This window comes from Lagopus leucura, unplaced genomic scaffold (genome assembly GCF_019238085.1).
Source record: "Lagopus leucura isolate 7727_CA_CO unplaced genomic scaffold, USGS_WTPT01 Super-Scaffold_100159, whole genome shotgun sequence".
NCBI classification, from domain to species: Eukaryota; Metazoa; Chordata; class Aves; order Galliformes; family Phasianidae; genus Lagopus; species Lagopus leucura.
The window spans coordinates 1,851,564-1,866,921 of NW_024962335.1; the positions used below are offsets into that span (position 1 = coordinate 1,851,564).

The window sequence follows — 15,358 nt, forward strand, 5'->3', positions numbered from 1 at the left end:
ACAAAACCAGCAGAGGAAGACAAAAAAAAAAAACAAAAACAAACAAACAAAAGAAAAAGACAAGGAGATGAGAAAAAGGGGCTGTTTATCTGTACTCAAAAAAAATTTCTGCCTCTGTCAGTGCTCTGTCTTACACTCAGGGTAATGTTCTCTACCTCGTCTTTCCTTGTACGCTCTTTCACCCGTGCTCAAGATCTTCTTCCAAGAGCAGCTTACGCAACCACATGCAGCATGGGTCTCACAAATCTAAGGCAGCTATCAAAAACAAGATACAGAACTGTCTCAATAACAAATTCAGCAATTTACTACTATTCATTATATGATATTCATCAGCTTTACAGCCAGCCACTTGAGCTCAAATGCCACCCATTTGAAATCAGATTTTAAATCACTTTTGTTTTAAAAACAGAGGGCTTGGCTAGGTAGTAAAAGGTTGTAAAACTCTTTAAACCTTAAGTAATGTTTAGGGTTTGAGCTGCAACAGAACCACCCAGATCAGCTGACTTAAGCTATTATATTCTTAAATTCTGCATAAAGCAACACCTTCTAAGTATTGACAGAATGAAAATAACTAACATTATCTAACACGGTATCTGCAACAGGGGAACATGACAAAGCCAAAGAAAAGGGAAAAATAGCAAGAAAATCCTTCCAAACTTAACTCATCTAATATTATTTATTACCTACCTAATTACAGAAGTGTAAGAAGTCCTCAAAGTAGACAAATTAAGAGTCCAAAAGTTTGCAAAAAGAGCCAAGTATAAAAAAAAAGGTTGCTGTATGTGCAGGTAAACAAAATGTTGCAGAGACAAAGTCCCTGGAGGAACTCCAAAAGAGAGGAAATTGGCTATCAGCTCTTTCAAGCAAGCACTTGAGTCATACCTGTGCAGTTGGTAAGCTGTATCAGTGATGCACCTATGGCTCTGATGTAAACAAGGCTTCTTATCAGAAAACTACAACTACTTTTATTGGAATCCTCCCCTCCCCCCTCCCCCCTCCCCCATTCACACTTTCATCCTTCTGCAATACTGCAGTTAAACATCATTGTTTTGCAAAAATAATTCAAATGGAAAAACATTTTTAGAGACTTCCATTATGCAAGTTTTTCCATGTCAGTTTTTCTGTTTCCACGTTTTAACTCAGCATTTACACCTGACATGACAAGGCAGTTACTCTGTTTGGCATTCTCTTTTAAGAGCTTCGATAGCTTTTAAAAGTCACCACTTCGGTTAATCAAGTACTTTGCTTTTGTAGAGTCTTCAAGCTTTTGTAACCTTACTGTGAGTCAAGATTCCACTTAACACTGAACAACTGATCTTCCCTCAGGAACTGCTTCATGTACATCCAGAAAGACCTGCCTACTGCTGTGTTCCTTATGCTAGAGGGTCTCATCAACTAGGCTCCAAAAAGCTACAGTAACTTGCTCACAGGTACAGCAATTCATGGTGGTGATTTCCTTGTAGTAACAAATAGATGCCAGCTCCACACAGAACGTCACCCAATGTAGGATGCACCCCTCTCATTTAGAGATTTTTTTGTCCCACATTGGTGATAGGATAAACAACAACTTGATAACTCATTGTTACAGTGGGATACTTTAACTTCAGTGAGAAACCTATAGTCCTCAGCAGAAATTGAAAGGTTCAGAAAATGAGTTTAAATAGCACTTTGCATGGAAGTCTGACAAATACTGCAGGACCCGGACACAACATCCTACTCAGACTCCACAAATTAAGTTCACATCTACTAAACTTTGATTGGTACACACAAAATAAGTTGTTTACTTAACCAGTTATAACACTGCAATTATCTTACCACGTATAACCAGGTCCTGAATGTGGTAGCTGCTAATTATATTTTACATTTGTTTGACCTTACCTTCATGAACTGTGAACTGAAAATGCTGACTGAGGGAAAAAGTTACCACAACTCCAGAAGTAATTTTACACACGCACTGTATTCTACTCAAAACCATAGTAGATATTCTTACTAATCTTTAGTAAAGCTTGTTCAGGGTGGCAATTTTTCCTTACAGGGAAAATGGAAATGACATGTTTGAGCACAAAGTTCACACTGAAGACAATATGACATTCAAATATTTGGGGAAGCCTCTAGCCTTAAACAAGACCCAAACCATCAAACTAAACCTGAGTATTAGCTAGCCTACAGCTACCAAGAAGATGAATCAAAACAGTCCTTCTGAGGCATACTAAGACAGTACCATGGAATCACCCGGTATGCGAAGCTTACAATGCATATTTTCTAGCTCCAAACAGACTTTACCTGCCTTACGTTTAGACCTATCAATATAGTATGATTCTGCTTTCCCAATGACTGTAAGGGAAAAGCAGTGTAAGAATTTAACTGCTGCAGTCCACTGAGTGTATCTAAGGTGATTTTGGTTTTGTAAGTATAGCAGGTAGTATGGCTGAAGCTGTCACAGATGAATTGTGAGATAAAAAAGGCAAAAGGACAGTTAACTGAGAACAGTTTTTTCCTCAGTTACATAAATACTTTCTCTTGCATGTTTTCCTCCCTCTTGCATGCTTTCCTTCATGAAAATGAAAAGGCTACAATTAACAGACTTTCCAGCCTCTGTATGTTAGTATTAACATAACACATTTACCTCACACCCTGTGAACAGCATCTGACTCCGAGTATTTTTCCTGGTCAATGGAAGCAAACTGGCTACAACTAACACTTTGCAAAGCAGGGGTCACCATGCAGGAGAAAAAAAGAAAATACTCTCTCTGCATTAATTTAACATAACTTCATTGTAAGACAACGTTGTCTTTAACATTGCTTAAACACTAGAACAGCATATTGACTCCAAACTCAGCCCTATGAAATTAAATTATCATTGCTATTCATTTGTGAAATGCTAGCCCATCAGCAAGGAATTAGTCAGGAATTACTAGTTTTAAGAGAAAGACAGCTACATACAGAGGTCAGTGCTAGGATAATCAAGTTCAAAAATAACTCTCCAAAGGAAATCAAGGAAAAGGGTAAAAACCCCCAATCTCTCACCCTATTTTCAGTAAACAGAATCAGAAAAGCAAGCACTACATGTTTTTAACAAGAATTCCTACACAGAAACAGTGAGAGGCTGCTCACATTCCCATACTTCACAGCAGTATCTACAGTTGCATCCTGTACAGGGATGTGTTGCCAAAGCATGAATTTCCCAACACAGCCTCTTCCTGAATTCCAACCGCAGCTCCTCCGAGAACTTCCTTTTCACAAGCTATTATGTTCTATAAGTGATTTGAGATTTTTCCCCGAGTTTTATATTCAGTCTGTTTACACCTGGAACTATTTACATACTAGCTGGAGAAAATTTTTCTCTTATTCTAGAGGCAGCAAGGAGCCAGAAAAAAACCAGGCACTTCTTAACAGCGTTATGCTATTTTCCACAGACTCCGCAGCAAAGCAAATAGTACTTGTGAAAAAGATATCATTAAAGATTAAAATAATTCAAGTTGCTGAACATAACCAGTGGTGGCAAATTGAAAGCCTCATAAGCTTTCTAAAAGCACTGTTTTATATGGCTTGATGGCATAATTTGATAGTAGTGGCATAACTACTAAATAACAATGCTATCATCCCAGTCTTCTCTGATTAAAGAGTATATAACATAAAGAGCATAACATAACGAGCATGTAACATAAGGCAATTCATTTTTGCCCAAGTTCTCAGCAAGGTAGGCACATAAAGTACCAGGTCAGATGGGAAACATTTCCTAAAAAGACATATACTGAGATGAGTACAACAACTTTCAGGTTGGAATTTTTTAAACTTTTTTTTTTATTTTTAAAAACACTGTTACTTATGGCATACAAAACTCCTACAGGAGAGACAATGAAATTTCAGATCAACTGAGAAGATCAATAGCTTTGGATTATTTCAGTTCCAGGATTTGGGTGAGGGAACAGGAAGGCACTTATGAAAACTTAACTGTTTTCATTAAGGTTACACATGTAATTAAAGCTTTTTTTTTTTTTTTTTTTTTTTGTATTTATGTATAATTGCATGTATTCATAAACATATGGCAAACAACACTTGTTCAAACTTGAGATGACATCTTCCCTAACGTTTAAATAACCATTTTTCCTACGTCAGTAATGGAATTACAGGTTTTCAACCAGGAATGCTGCAGCAAATTTCAGGACAATACTAAGCCCAAAGTTTCAGAGCCAGAATTCCTAGACAGTATTCTGGTTTCAAAAGAGGCCTGCAAGGATCTCAGATTTGACAGAGGAATGCAGCTCATCAATGCAGCCTTCATCCTATGTAAGTATTTCAGAAGGCAGCACTGACAGCACATGCAGAAGCGCATGCTTTCCATCAGCTGCATTTACCTTTATTGCCATGCTATCATTTTGCCTCAGAAAAATACTCACATGTGAGGTTCCAAGAAAAAAAGTTAATAGGTAAGTCATTACTAAAAGCTTGAAGCAGAACTGTTAACAAACAGGTTTTGTGCTGCCAGCTCATCTTAGTCATTTTATAGAGAAACTGAAAGAAAAAGTAACAGGAAAATAAGTCCGCAAACAGTGGCATATAAATATTTTAGGTGCACATCAGGGAACTCCATACAAGTCCTGGCCTTATGTTTCAGAAGAAACCTCAAATACTCAAGTATGTACACACGGTGCTTGGGTTCCTTTTCCACTTGATTATTTGGATAGTAAAACAAGAAACTAAACAATCACCTGAGAACTAAAGCTTGTGTAGCAATCACTACCTGCTGTCTAACTGATTGCGACAAAGATAACTGCCACAGTTTACACTCAAGGCCATACTTTATCATCACAGACTCAAAATAAACAGAAGGATATTTCAGTCTGATTTTAATTAAAAAAGTATTCTGAAGAAATCTGTGAAACTTGGCCCCTGAAATAAAGTTTCAAAACTGAAGTTGTCTCTAACAGCCACTGCTTACAGATAGTTTGGTACCACAGTATATGATTCTGTAGTAGCTTTAGTTAAAATGTAAAACATTTGCATGAAGCTACAGTAATATCAGTACTACTTACATGTAGCCTTGAAAACAAACCTACTGCTATTTCACTGCGTAGGCCCAAAATGAGGCTACATTGGCAAGCCAACTTCTTTCTTTAGAGGTGTTCTGCCACCTTCTTAAAGCCAAATCTTCTCCTCATCCATAGTAACAGACTTTCAGAAGCCATTAGCCTAAGAAATGTATTAAGGGAGGGAAGAGCTAACTTTCATGCATAAAAAGGAAACTGCCTTGTTCAAAAACTTTATCATATTGTTACAATTGTTTTTATAAGTCAAAGACTCAATGTTTGCAGGATAAACGTAGTGGCTGAGTCTGTGTTCTAGAAAATAAACAACAACAAAAAAAAATAATCCCACGCAACAAAAGCTGGGTACCAAGTCTTGTCAAAATAAAGCATTACGAATAATCATGTATTTATAATATATAGCTACACATAAATGTATTTCTCAAAACATATATACCCCCATCCAGTATCCTGATCATCTTTTGATTTCTTGTTCTATCCTTATACTCCTGAAAGTACGAGAAAAGAAACAGCTGAGGAATGCCGCCACTCTTATGCCACGCTTTCCATCGACTGCCATTTCAGGAATGCATATAGGGAAAAAGCAGCATGGAATGTCTCCACCCATCCAGCAGCATAAGAAGCTGCCCAGCTTACCAATAGCTTCAACTGCCTCGCAGCTGCATTCCAATAGGCATTTCTACAGTCCTACAGATCAATACAGAAACATTGTTAAGCACTGACAGGTTTGTTGGCTAAGCATCCTCATACGCTGCACCTCCTACCTGCCACATACGACACATTGGTAGTACAGCAGTAACAAGGTATGGCTCACAATTTCTTGGTTGCAAAAGTCCCAGAAGGATGTCAGCGTGCTGCAGTCGTCCAAATTTACAACTGCATTTCATTTCAAAATTACTGTGTATTATTAGTGTATCTAACTCATCTGAACATACTCTTGGATAAATTTATTTCAATAAACACGTGCATGTTCCTCAATCTTGTCAGCTCAGCCTCAAAACAGACAACTGTACAGAAAGCAGCAAGAAATGTACTAGGCTTAAGTTTTGAGTGGATTGCAGAGCCTTACTAGTCCACATAAGATGATAGAGAGCATGCATGAAAGGATAAACAAGTACAGGACTGGCCAAGAGCCTGTCAAACCATCTGTTCCAACTAAAATTTAGCATATACCCTTAAGCAGATTCTAAGCTGGAAGACTTATGTCATATCTCTACTAATGATTTATAGTGCCTCCATCTCCTAACCTCAGATCCAGCTAATAAATTGAAAATTTCTCATTTGCTAAGTAGTAACAAAATGGCAATCAAGAAACTTGCCATTAAGATGTCAAGATCAAAAAGGCTTCAAAGCAAGCATGCTCACGTCAGATTTATTAACACTTACAATTGCTCATACCTACTCTCAAAAGGTGCTTTTGATGATTCATCATGAAAGGAATATTCTAAGATAACAAGTATATGTCAGAATACATACAAAACCATAGATAAAGCTTTACTGTAAAAGCAACGTTAATGCTACAGTGGAATTCATAGATAGAGACCAGTAGAAATTGTCCCTGACCATTACACTTCTGGGAGACAGATAACAATTCAGATGATAAAGCTTTGAACGTGGAACTATTACAACATGACTAGATGAATAAGTGTAATGAATCTGATAAACAAAGGAAATGGCTTTAAACAACATAACTGACAGGTGTTAGAATTCATTTCAATGTTCTGTCTGTGAACAACATCCATAGCAATCAAAACTATTTAAAAAAAATAAGTAAAAATTCTGGCTTCAAATTTGGCAGAGCAGACAGGAGATAAGAAACCTAGAAGGGCAAAAAGACTGTTACTTCTTTTCTGCTTGGTATAATAAAGGAAACTATTGTTCTAAATGCAGCATTTAAAATTTCCACTATTATATTTAAAGTACATTCCAAACAATCACTTGTTTTTTTTCTCCTCTTGCCTCCATTTCAAAGGGTGCAAAAAACAAAATCTCAGATGACACAATCAGTAGGAAGTTAACAAGTACTCACTGTAAAACTGGAACCTACGTACTGAAACTATGGAGTGAAGGATCCATAGCCCACACAAGAACCAACTCTCATTACAAAGGGGATTTTAAATGAATGTGTCTCTGTAGTTTAATCACTTACTGAAGTCAATATTACACTTATTTCAGGATTCGTTTTCTCTTTGCTTTGTTGTAAGTTGGAGAATTAAACAAGCCAGGATAATGTAATACAAGCTTAACAATGACTAAAGTTCTCATTTGTGTACCACCAAGAGTTTTAGGGGGCTGTGTGGGTGGGAAGCTTCTTCTCCTCTGAAGAGGAGGTTTTAGACATTAAGTTCATGGCAAGGACAAAATCTTTATGCACAAAAGGAAGTCCTCCTTGATAGCCTTGGAAAGCCAACAGCTTCATAGCATGCAGTAATATTTCTACCCCCCCAAAAGAAGCAGTGCAGAAGTCATAGCTAGGAAGTTACCAAGATAGCTTTGAACTATTTCCATGCCTTCCTTATCCTTGGTTCTTGGGTGCTGCTGCTAAGATGCAAACACCCTGGAGATTTAAGACTGTAGCAACCTGTTCTTTGCTCTTATGATTTGACATGCCCTGCGTGCTGTGACCTCAGCACAAATATATGACCTGTGTTATCACTTGTCAAAAAGGATCCCGAAAGTACAGTCTTAATGCCCTCTATCTAGTCCTAAGGCAATGGGATCCAGAGCAGATAAAAGTTACAATCCTTTTCCACCTCCTGTTGGAAAAGTGATCATAACAAAGTTGATGCCTACTGTAACAGTACCCTATTACCATACTCAGGTAACTACAACCATACCACCATGAGCCCTGACAGAATTTTTCATTTAAACTACTGAAGAAGCTCCCCTCATGGAAGAAGAACCCAAGAAGTAAAACCCAAGCACGGGACTGACGGACAACAGAAATTGTCCTTCACTGGTTAATAAGAACGAGCATTCCATGAAACACTTGCAAATTGTTTCTCAGCATCTTAGTTATAACTGATGAACAAATGCAGACCACCATTATCAACAGCATCAACTAAAAAACTATATTTAGCATTGCATACTGCATATCTGTAAACTGTTATAAAGTGGACCAAACAGTCAATTTCATGTGTTTATTTATTACTTGGAGAGTTGCAGGAAAACACCGATATTCACAACAGAAAGAAGGAATAGCCTTTGGGAAACTGCTCAATTGCTTGTGTGCTCCTTCACACTGAGGACCAATTCTCCATTACAGGTTAGGCAGTCTTCTTGTTCAGCCTTCACCACTGACAGTACCTGGCATGCACAGTGATCCCTGTGCACAGTCAGGACCACACCACTCTTCCAAGCACAGCACCCTCCCAGGCAGGGAAGAGCAGCAGCACAGCAAGACATCTTCCATGCCTCATGGTGGGATGAGATAGTAGTAGTCATCTTCCTCCCCAGAGTCCAAAAACCAAGCTATCACCTACTAAATCTGAGCTGCCACAAAGGAAGAGGGTAGCCAAAAAGCAAGCTGCCTAAGTTTTCATACACACATACGTAAGTGCAGCTGCCTTCTTTCTCAGGAGCAGGCAGGTACTCCACAGCACACACCCATGCTCCCAGGGGAGAGGCACATGCATGAAATCCAGGAACCCACTCACATATCAGACCCTCCCCAGTACACGCAGACCTCTCGTGCTGCTGCTCAGAAAGGCCGTGCTCCTCCTTCCTGAACAAGTTCTGTGCAATTCTGTCTAAACTGCTTTCACTCACTTCAGCAGCATGAGCAAATAAGTCCTCTTTCACAGAGGGCAAGAAATGAGGACGGGAGAGAATCCAAATGCTTTGGGGAAAGACAGGTGCTGAGCCTTTAAGAGGACAGAATTGAATCCCATTCTTAATAAATACGTATGTATGCTCTAGAAGAGACTAGGTTTTATTAAAAACCATACAACCTCTTCTTATTTCAGAATATGCCACATTTCCCTTCTCTGCAGAAACCACTGATTTGCGAGATCACAGCTCACCTTCAGGCCGTTTTTCTCCAGTTCAACTGTTCTAGCAGATAAGAAAGGCTGCACTATCTGTACGTTGGATCTCACCCTGTGTGACAACTGCCAGGAAACATAGTATTATGAACATTACCAACTTAAAAGCCAAGTTTATTGAACAGACTTCCAATGCGAATTTCAAACTTAAATTTACAGGTAAGATTACACAGTGGCACTGACAAGAGATGAAAGAAGAACCTGCACATGCTCTTCCCATTCCTCACAAGCTACCAAGCCAACAGGAATTTCTTCCCCCTGTACACATTAACGGAAACAGACCTACATAAAGCTTTCTGATATTCTACCCCACTGAAATGGGAGAAGTCCAGCTAATTGCTCTAGTAACAAAACGTGATGCTCCAATAAGGATCAGATCTGAATTTCAGTATTAATAGTACTTCTTCCTTCAGCACCTCCAACCACTCAGGCTGCGGAGACAACAACAAAAAGACACAGTTTAAACCCTTTCCAGATATATACAGAAGTTACAGGAAAAACAAAGCTGAACGGCAACAGAATTAAACATTCAGACACAGAATGTGAGCACCGTAGCTAGATGATCTTTAAGGTCCCTTCCAACCTAAGCCATTCCGTAATTCTATGAATTTGCCCTCAATAACTGCAAAAAAATATTAAATGCAAAATTAAACCCTACCCAAAGAAGGTAGGGTCACTCTGTCCCTGCTAACAAATTCATTCCTGTAAAGCAATACAGTGTACAAGGAAATTGACAACAACAACAAGCAGCAACGCAACAGCAAGGACAGTAGTTTTCAACAAAATGGATTTCAACGCTATTGATGTTAGTCAGAGCTGTCAGGACAAGTGACCAGTTTTTGAACAGTATCCTTTGGGAACAGATACAGCTTTGTTTTATTCCATAACCAAATCGGATTAAATGAAACCGTATTACAGATGGCATACTGCATGACGTGCACCTTTCATATGACATATTAAAAATCCTGATGGTAATGAAGTAACAAAGCAGTCATGGGAAGAGGTTTGTTATTTTGCTATCCTCCCTCGTTGTCTTAAAAAAAAAAAAAGAAAACAAAACAAACAAAAACAAGAACAGCAAAAACGGCAACAAAGAAAAGCACACAAACCATAAGATGCCTCGGCTGCCTCAAGAGGATTAGCATCTCGCAACTGATCTTCTTATTTGCTTTTAATATTGTAAGACCAGAAAAAGCTCTCTGTTATCACTACAAGAGAGTGCAGGAGAGCAAGCAGAGTTTTAGCAGTGTAAATCTTTATTCTACTAGACTTTGCCCTTTCAAACCGCAAACTATCTACAGGTAAAAAGATAGGCAGAATAACAGCAGAGTAATTCTGATGTGGGCTTCGCTGTACGTAACATCAAAATCACTTTGAAAAATGCTATTTATACTTCATGGAGAAAAACATCATCATTCACCTCTCATTCTCAGGGAGTCGAGTCAGACATCATCCCTGCCCACCAATCGCTGGTGCGCAGTCGGAGACTTGCAGATCCAACGATCTAACCAGTTAAGGAATAACTTCTAATACTGAGTTCCCTTCTAGGACAAAGCAATCATAACCTGATTAGAGAAGAGTAAATGCACAAAACCAGGCTTGTGAGCAAGAGGGTAGCCTCAAGTCAGGCAAGCCTGCTGCAGTAACACTCTGACAGCCTTAACCACAACGCAGTCATTCTTCCAGTTGAGTTCACAACTGAAAGCAAACCTTACGCTGCCAAACAAGCGATGACATACACAGGAAACAGAGCAAAAAAGCAGTGAGATTTTGTATCTTATATTCAGAATTGGATTGTATTCTTTATTGCTAAGGAGCAGCTTATATTTGTAGAAATTCACATCCCCAGATGTCTCTATGGGTAGGATAACACCCATTGAGTTCACCACCTCATTTTTGTTTAAGTACAGTGCAATATAACAATGTCCCAATTACCTCACTTGACCATTTTGGGAAGACTGCAACATGGTCAACCCACATCTCAATCTTTTTCTTCCTCCTGAACTAGCAAACAAGTTCTAAACTTCAGAATGATAACCTGGCCCGTCAAAGATACATACGTATAATCTATATATTTCTACTTTTTAGCTATCCAGGGAATTTAATACTGTGGGGAAGCTTCTGGCCTCCTAGAAAAAGAAGAACTATTCAGGCAAACCCGCATTATCTCCGGATTGCCACAGCCTTTCCTTATTTGGCTAACGTTTTGAGATTCCAATCAGACTGCTATGAAGTTCAGCGTGCACAAAGCATCCATTTTGAGGAAACTTTCACAGCCTGTCTCCCCGCCGTTCCCCTGCCCCGAGTGAAGCTCCCCCTGGGCGGCAGCAGCCCCGGCCACACACCCACGCCCGAACAAAGCCACTCGGCTTCGTCGCACTGCTCTCCGACACGCGGAGGAAGGCTGTAAAAGCCCCGCTCCCCTTCAACTTCAGCTCGCGCACTGCGGCAGAAGCCATCGCTCGGGGGAGAAGCGGGATGTTATCGACACGCGTTTCTCTATTAGGCACAAATCGCGAGTTTCCCCTCAGAAACGGGCTGGCGGAGGACGGCCCGGCTCTCCCCGCGCACGGAGGAGGAGGCTTTCATCGGCCCGAGCGCAGCCGAACCTCCGGACGGACGGAGGAAGCCGGAAACCGCCGCGGGGAGCGGCGGCAGCGGGAACCGACCCCGCCGAGCGCCTCCCCTCACCTGCGGCCCTGCCCCGGGAGCTCCCGGGGGGCTCGGGCGGGGCCCGCACCCCGACCCAGGCGGGGGTAACTCCAGGAGGGCCCTGCAACGAGGAGGGGAACCGGCCCCTCACCCTCCCGAGCCGGCTCGGAGCCCGCACGGAGGCTCCAGAGCGGAGGCCCCGCCGCACGGCCACTCCCCCGCCGCCCCCGAGACCGACCCCGCTCCCCGCCACCTCCCGCCCCGCGGCCCCTCCCCGCCCCAACACCCCCCAGTGGAGGGGAGAGCCGCCGCCGACCCTTTCCCCCGCGGCCGCTTCCCGCAGGGACGCCCCGCAGGCCTCGCCCCCCGCCCTGCCCGCCCGGCCGCACCGACCTGGTGGAGCGCGGTGAGCCCGTCCACATTGGCGTAGTTGATGTCGGCGCCGCGCTCCAGCAGCCGCAGCACCTCCTCCGTGTCCCCGCTGGAGCAGGCAGCCAGGAAGACGGCGCCGTCGTCGAACTTCACCTTGGTCTTTTTGCGCTTGACCACGGGCGGCTCCAGGTCGGTCTCAGAGCCGATCCAGCGCTTCAGCTGCTCGTTCCGCTTCTGCTTGGCGTCCGCCATCTTCATGCCCCGCTCCCGCCTGACCCCCTCGCTATCGCCGCGCCGAGGATAGACTATATACCGCCGTATCCCACAGCGCACCGCGGCCCGCGCTCGCCCTCGCTCACGCACCCACCCAGATGGACGCGCAGGGCGGGAGGGAGCCGAGGGGCGGGGCGGCGGCGGCGGCTCCTTAGCATAATCCCGCGAGACTTCCGGGCGGGGAGGGGCGGAGCCCCAGGGAGGAGGGCGCGGGCGCGGGGTGGGCGAGGTGTGGCCGTAGGCTCGTGACGTCACGGGCGGACGGGGGCGGTGGCGGGGCCGGGCCGGGGCCGGGCTGAGGCGGTGCCGAGGCGGTGCCGAGGCGCGGTTGGCCTTTGCGCGGGCCGCGGGTTCAAGAGTTCAGCCGGAGGGGTCAGCGGTTCTGTTAGGGCGGCCGGTGCGGGCCTCGGGAAGCAAAGCGAGGCTGCAGGCGTACCGCTTCCCTGCTCGCATCTTCCTTCGCTTGCGCCTCTGTTAGCAGAGCGACTGCAGCCGCTCTGAGAAGAAGACGCGCGGGGCTGCTGAGTATGCCCCGCTTGGGAAAATTAAGCGTGCCCGCGTTTGGGCAGCCTGGCGTCAGAGCAGCGTGCCCTGAGGTGTCTGCAGAACCCGGTGCTGCTGTGCTGGTTTCTGTTGTGTTTAATTTTTATTGCCTGTAAAGCTGGAGCAGTGCACCGTGTTTCAGTTGGGAGAGAAGGAATTATAGCGCACGCAGCCTTTGAAGACACAAACATTGTGCTCAGAATTGCTCCTTCTAGGAACCAAGCTGTTACGGGCAGTTAATTTCTTTCCCTGTGCATAGTGTGTTTTCTTTAGCTATAAACAACATATATTTTCTTCTATATTGAATACTCTGTGGGGGTAAAACATGGCTTTAAGCTTACTGGAAAAGAAGTTCTCATTTCAACTAATTATAGGAAACAAAGTATAGTTTGAGAGGGTCACCAAACCTCACACTCATCAAATTTTGTGTGGTTTGTTCTTTCCTATAATCTCTCCTTTTGCTGCAGTCTGTCAGCCTGCTCAGGCTTCTTATTTCAATCATTAAAAATGTTGGTGGCATTTCCCAAGAAGCGGCGGTCAGAAGGTTGCAGCAGTGTGTTCTCACTAACACCCTTCAGAGCAGGTTTTCACCTGGAACTATTTGCATAGCACCCATCAGATGTACTCACACAGCAGTGCATGACACACAGCCCACTGAAAATGTGCAGATGTCAATTGCCAGTATTTGAAAGATGGCATCTAGTAGGAAAGATGAAAGATTTGCCAAAGAGAGGTTTGCTATCCAAATATGTCAACAAAAAGCCGGGATCTAATTAATACATTCCTATTGATGACCTATGTGTCTACTCAGTGATATAGCTTAGGTTCATGGATCTGAAGTATGGCTGATTGTGCTCAATCCACTTCAGAAGTGGTCATCGTAGCATTTATTACTCACACGGTTAATTGAACTGTGCCCAATACACACATTTACCAGCCTACAGCTTGGCTGCATCTACTGACTCACATCTAAGGTGAGGATCTGTGCAGGATCCAGCTGTATACTTCAGTCTTGTCCTCTTCAGTACATTTCCTTGGGGATGGACTCTCAATCCAATGACATTTGCAAATTTTGCTGCTTTCCCAGAGCAAGGTAACTCAGGAAAGAACATCCTCTGTCCCCAGATGTCTCCAGTATTTTAAATATACCCTCCCAAATAGTCTACTTCTTTCTTTCCCTCTCAATTGGTTGTCTGAAAATTTAACTCTTCAAAGAACCAGCATACCTACAGAATGCAATACAGTGATTTCAGCAAGATTGAAATCAAGTGCTGTACTGGCAGTAAAGTAATTCTAGGCAAGTTGATAGGTACTTGTTTGAAATGCCCTCTGAGGAATTTCATTGGTATGGAACACTTATTTTAGGTTTGCATAAAGTCTCCAGTCACCTCTCCTTGACTTCATTCCTCTAGCTCAGCTTTTTTTATTTGATCATTGAACCTCCTTCATTCCTCAAACAATAACAAGTTGGTTACACAGGAAAGGATCCAGGTGAGTTTTGAATATCTCCAGAGAAGGAGACTCCACAACCTGTCTGGGCAGCTTGTTCCATTGCTCTGTTACCCTCGCAGTCAAGAAGTTTTCCTCATTTTGTATGGAACTCCCTGTGTTCCAGTTTGGAAGCCTTTGTGCTCTCATCTTGCAACCCTGCAAAGAGCCTGGCCCCATCCACATGACTCCCAACAATTAGGTATTTATTTTATTTTTCTTACAAGCATTGCAGTCATTTTTGCAAGCTAATTCATGCAAGTTTCTGTACCACAGAAGTATATCAATGAAGTTTACTCAAAATAGACATGTTCTGGAACATAGGATTTCTGTTTCGATCTCTTAAGGATAATTGTTGTCTTCCATCTTGTCATCAGCAACAGAAATCCGACACGTTGTTGCTTCTAAAAATTTTGTCCTAATGTTTTTTACTTTCCGGTGAAGAAAACCAATATATCAAGGTTAGTTTCATCAATTCCAGCTCTGGGAAAAATGGATATTTTGAAGAGGTAGTGACAAATACTTATATATTGACAAAAAAAAGGTTCTGGAACAGCTGCCCAGGTTGTGGATGTCCCGTCCCTGGAGGTGTTCAAGGCTGGATTGGATGGGGCCCTGGGCAGCCTGGTCTAGTATTAAACAGGGAGGTTGGCCGCCCTGCCTATGGCAGGGGGATTGGAGATTCATGATCCTTAAGGTCCCTTCCACCCCTGTGATTCTGTGATTCTGTGATAAAACTCTCTATTCTCTGTGGTTTCTATAAAGAATCATAGAGTTTAAAAGGAGAAATGGGATACAAAAATATAAAAACCTTTTTCAACATGAAGCATAATGGAGATACTTATCATAAGAAAAAGGCATTTCTTTCATATTCATTTCTATTTTTTAATATGTTGCATTCTCTTCTCTAATTGTGTGGCAAACCCACACAAGAAACAG

At 42.5% G+C, this 15,358-nt stretch overlaps 1 protein-coding gene across 8 annotated transcripts in view; it reads right to left on the reverse strand.

Annotated features, from left to right (window-relative positions):
- The window catches only part of PPP1R12A (protein phosphatase 1 regulatory subunit 12A), a 122,587-nt gene extending 110,102 nt beyond the window's left edge, over window positions 1-12,485 (reverse strand). For 3 of the 8 annotated variants that reach the window (XM_042890463.1, XM_042890458.1, XM_042890457.1), the window contains exon 1: window positions 12,137-12,483. In XM_042890463.1, the coding sequence (XP_042746397.1) occupies window positions 12,137-12,373 (237 nt within the window). In that variant the 5' untranslated portion in view covers window positions 12,374-12,483. Of the gene's footprint in view, window positions 1-12,136 lie in introns of all 8 variants that reach the window. The other 5 variants (XM_042890460.1, XM_042890459.1, XM_042890465.1 and 2 more) reach the window with 3 other exon arrangements.
- Between the last annotated feature and the right edge of the window lie 2,873 nt (window positions 12,486-15,358).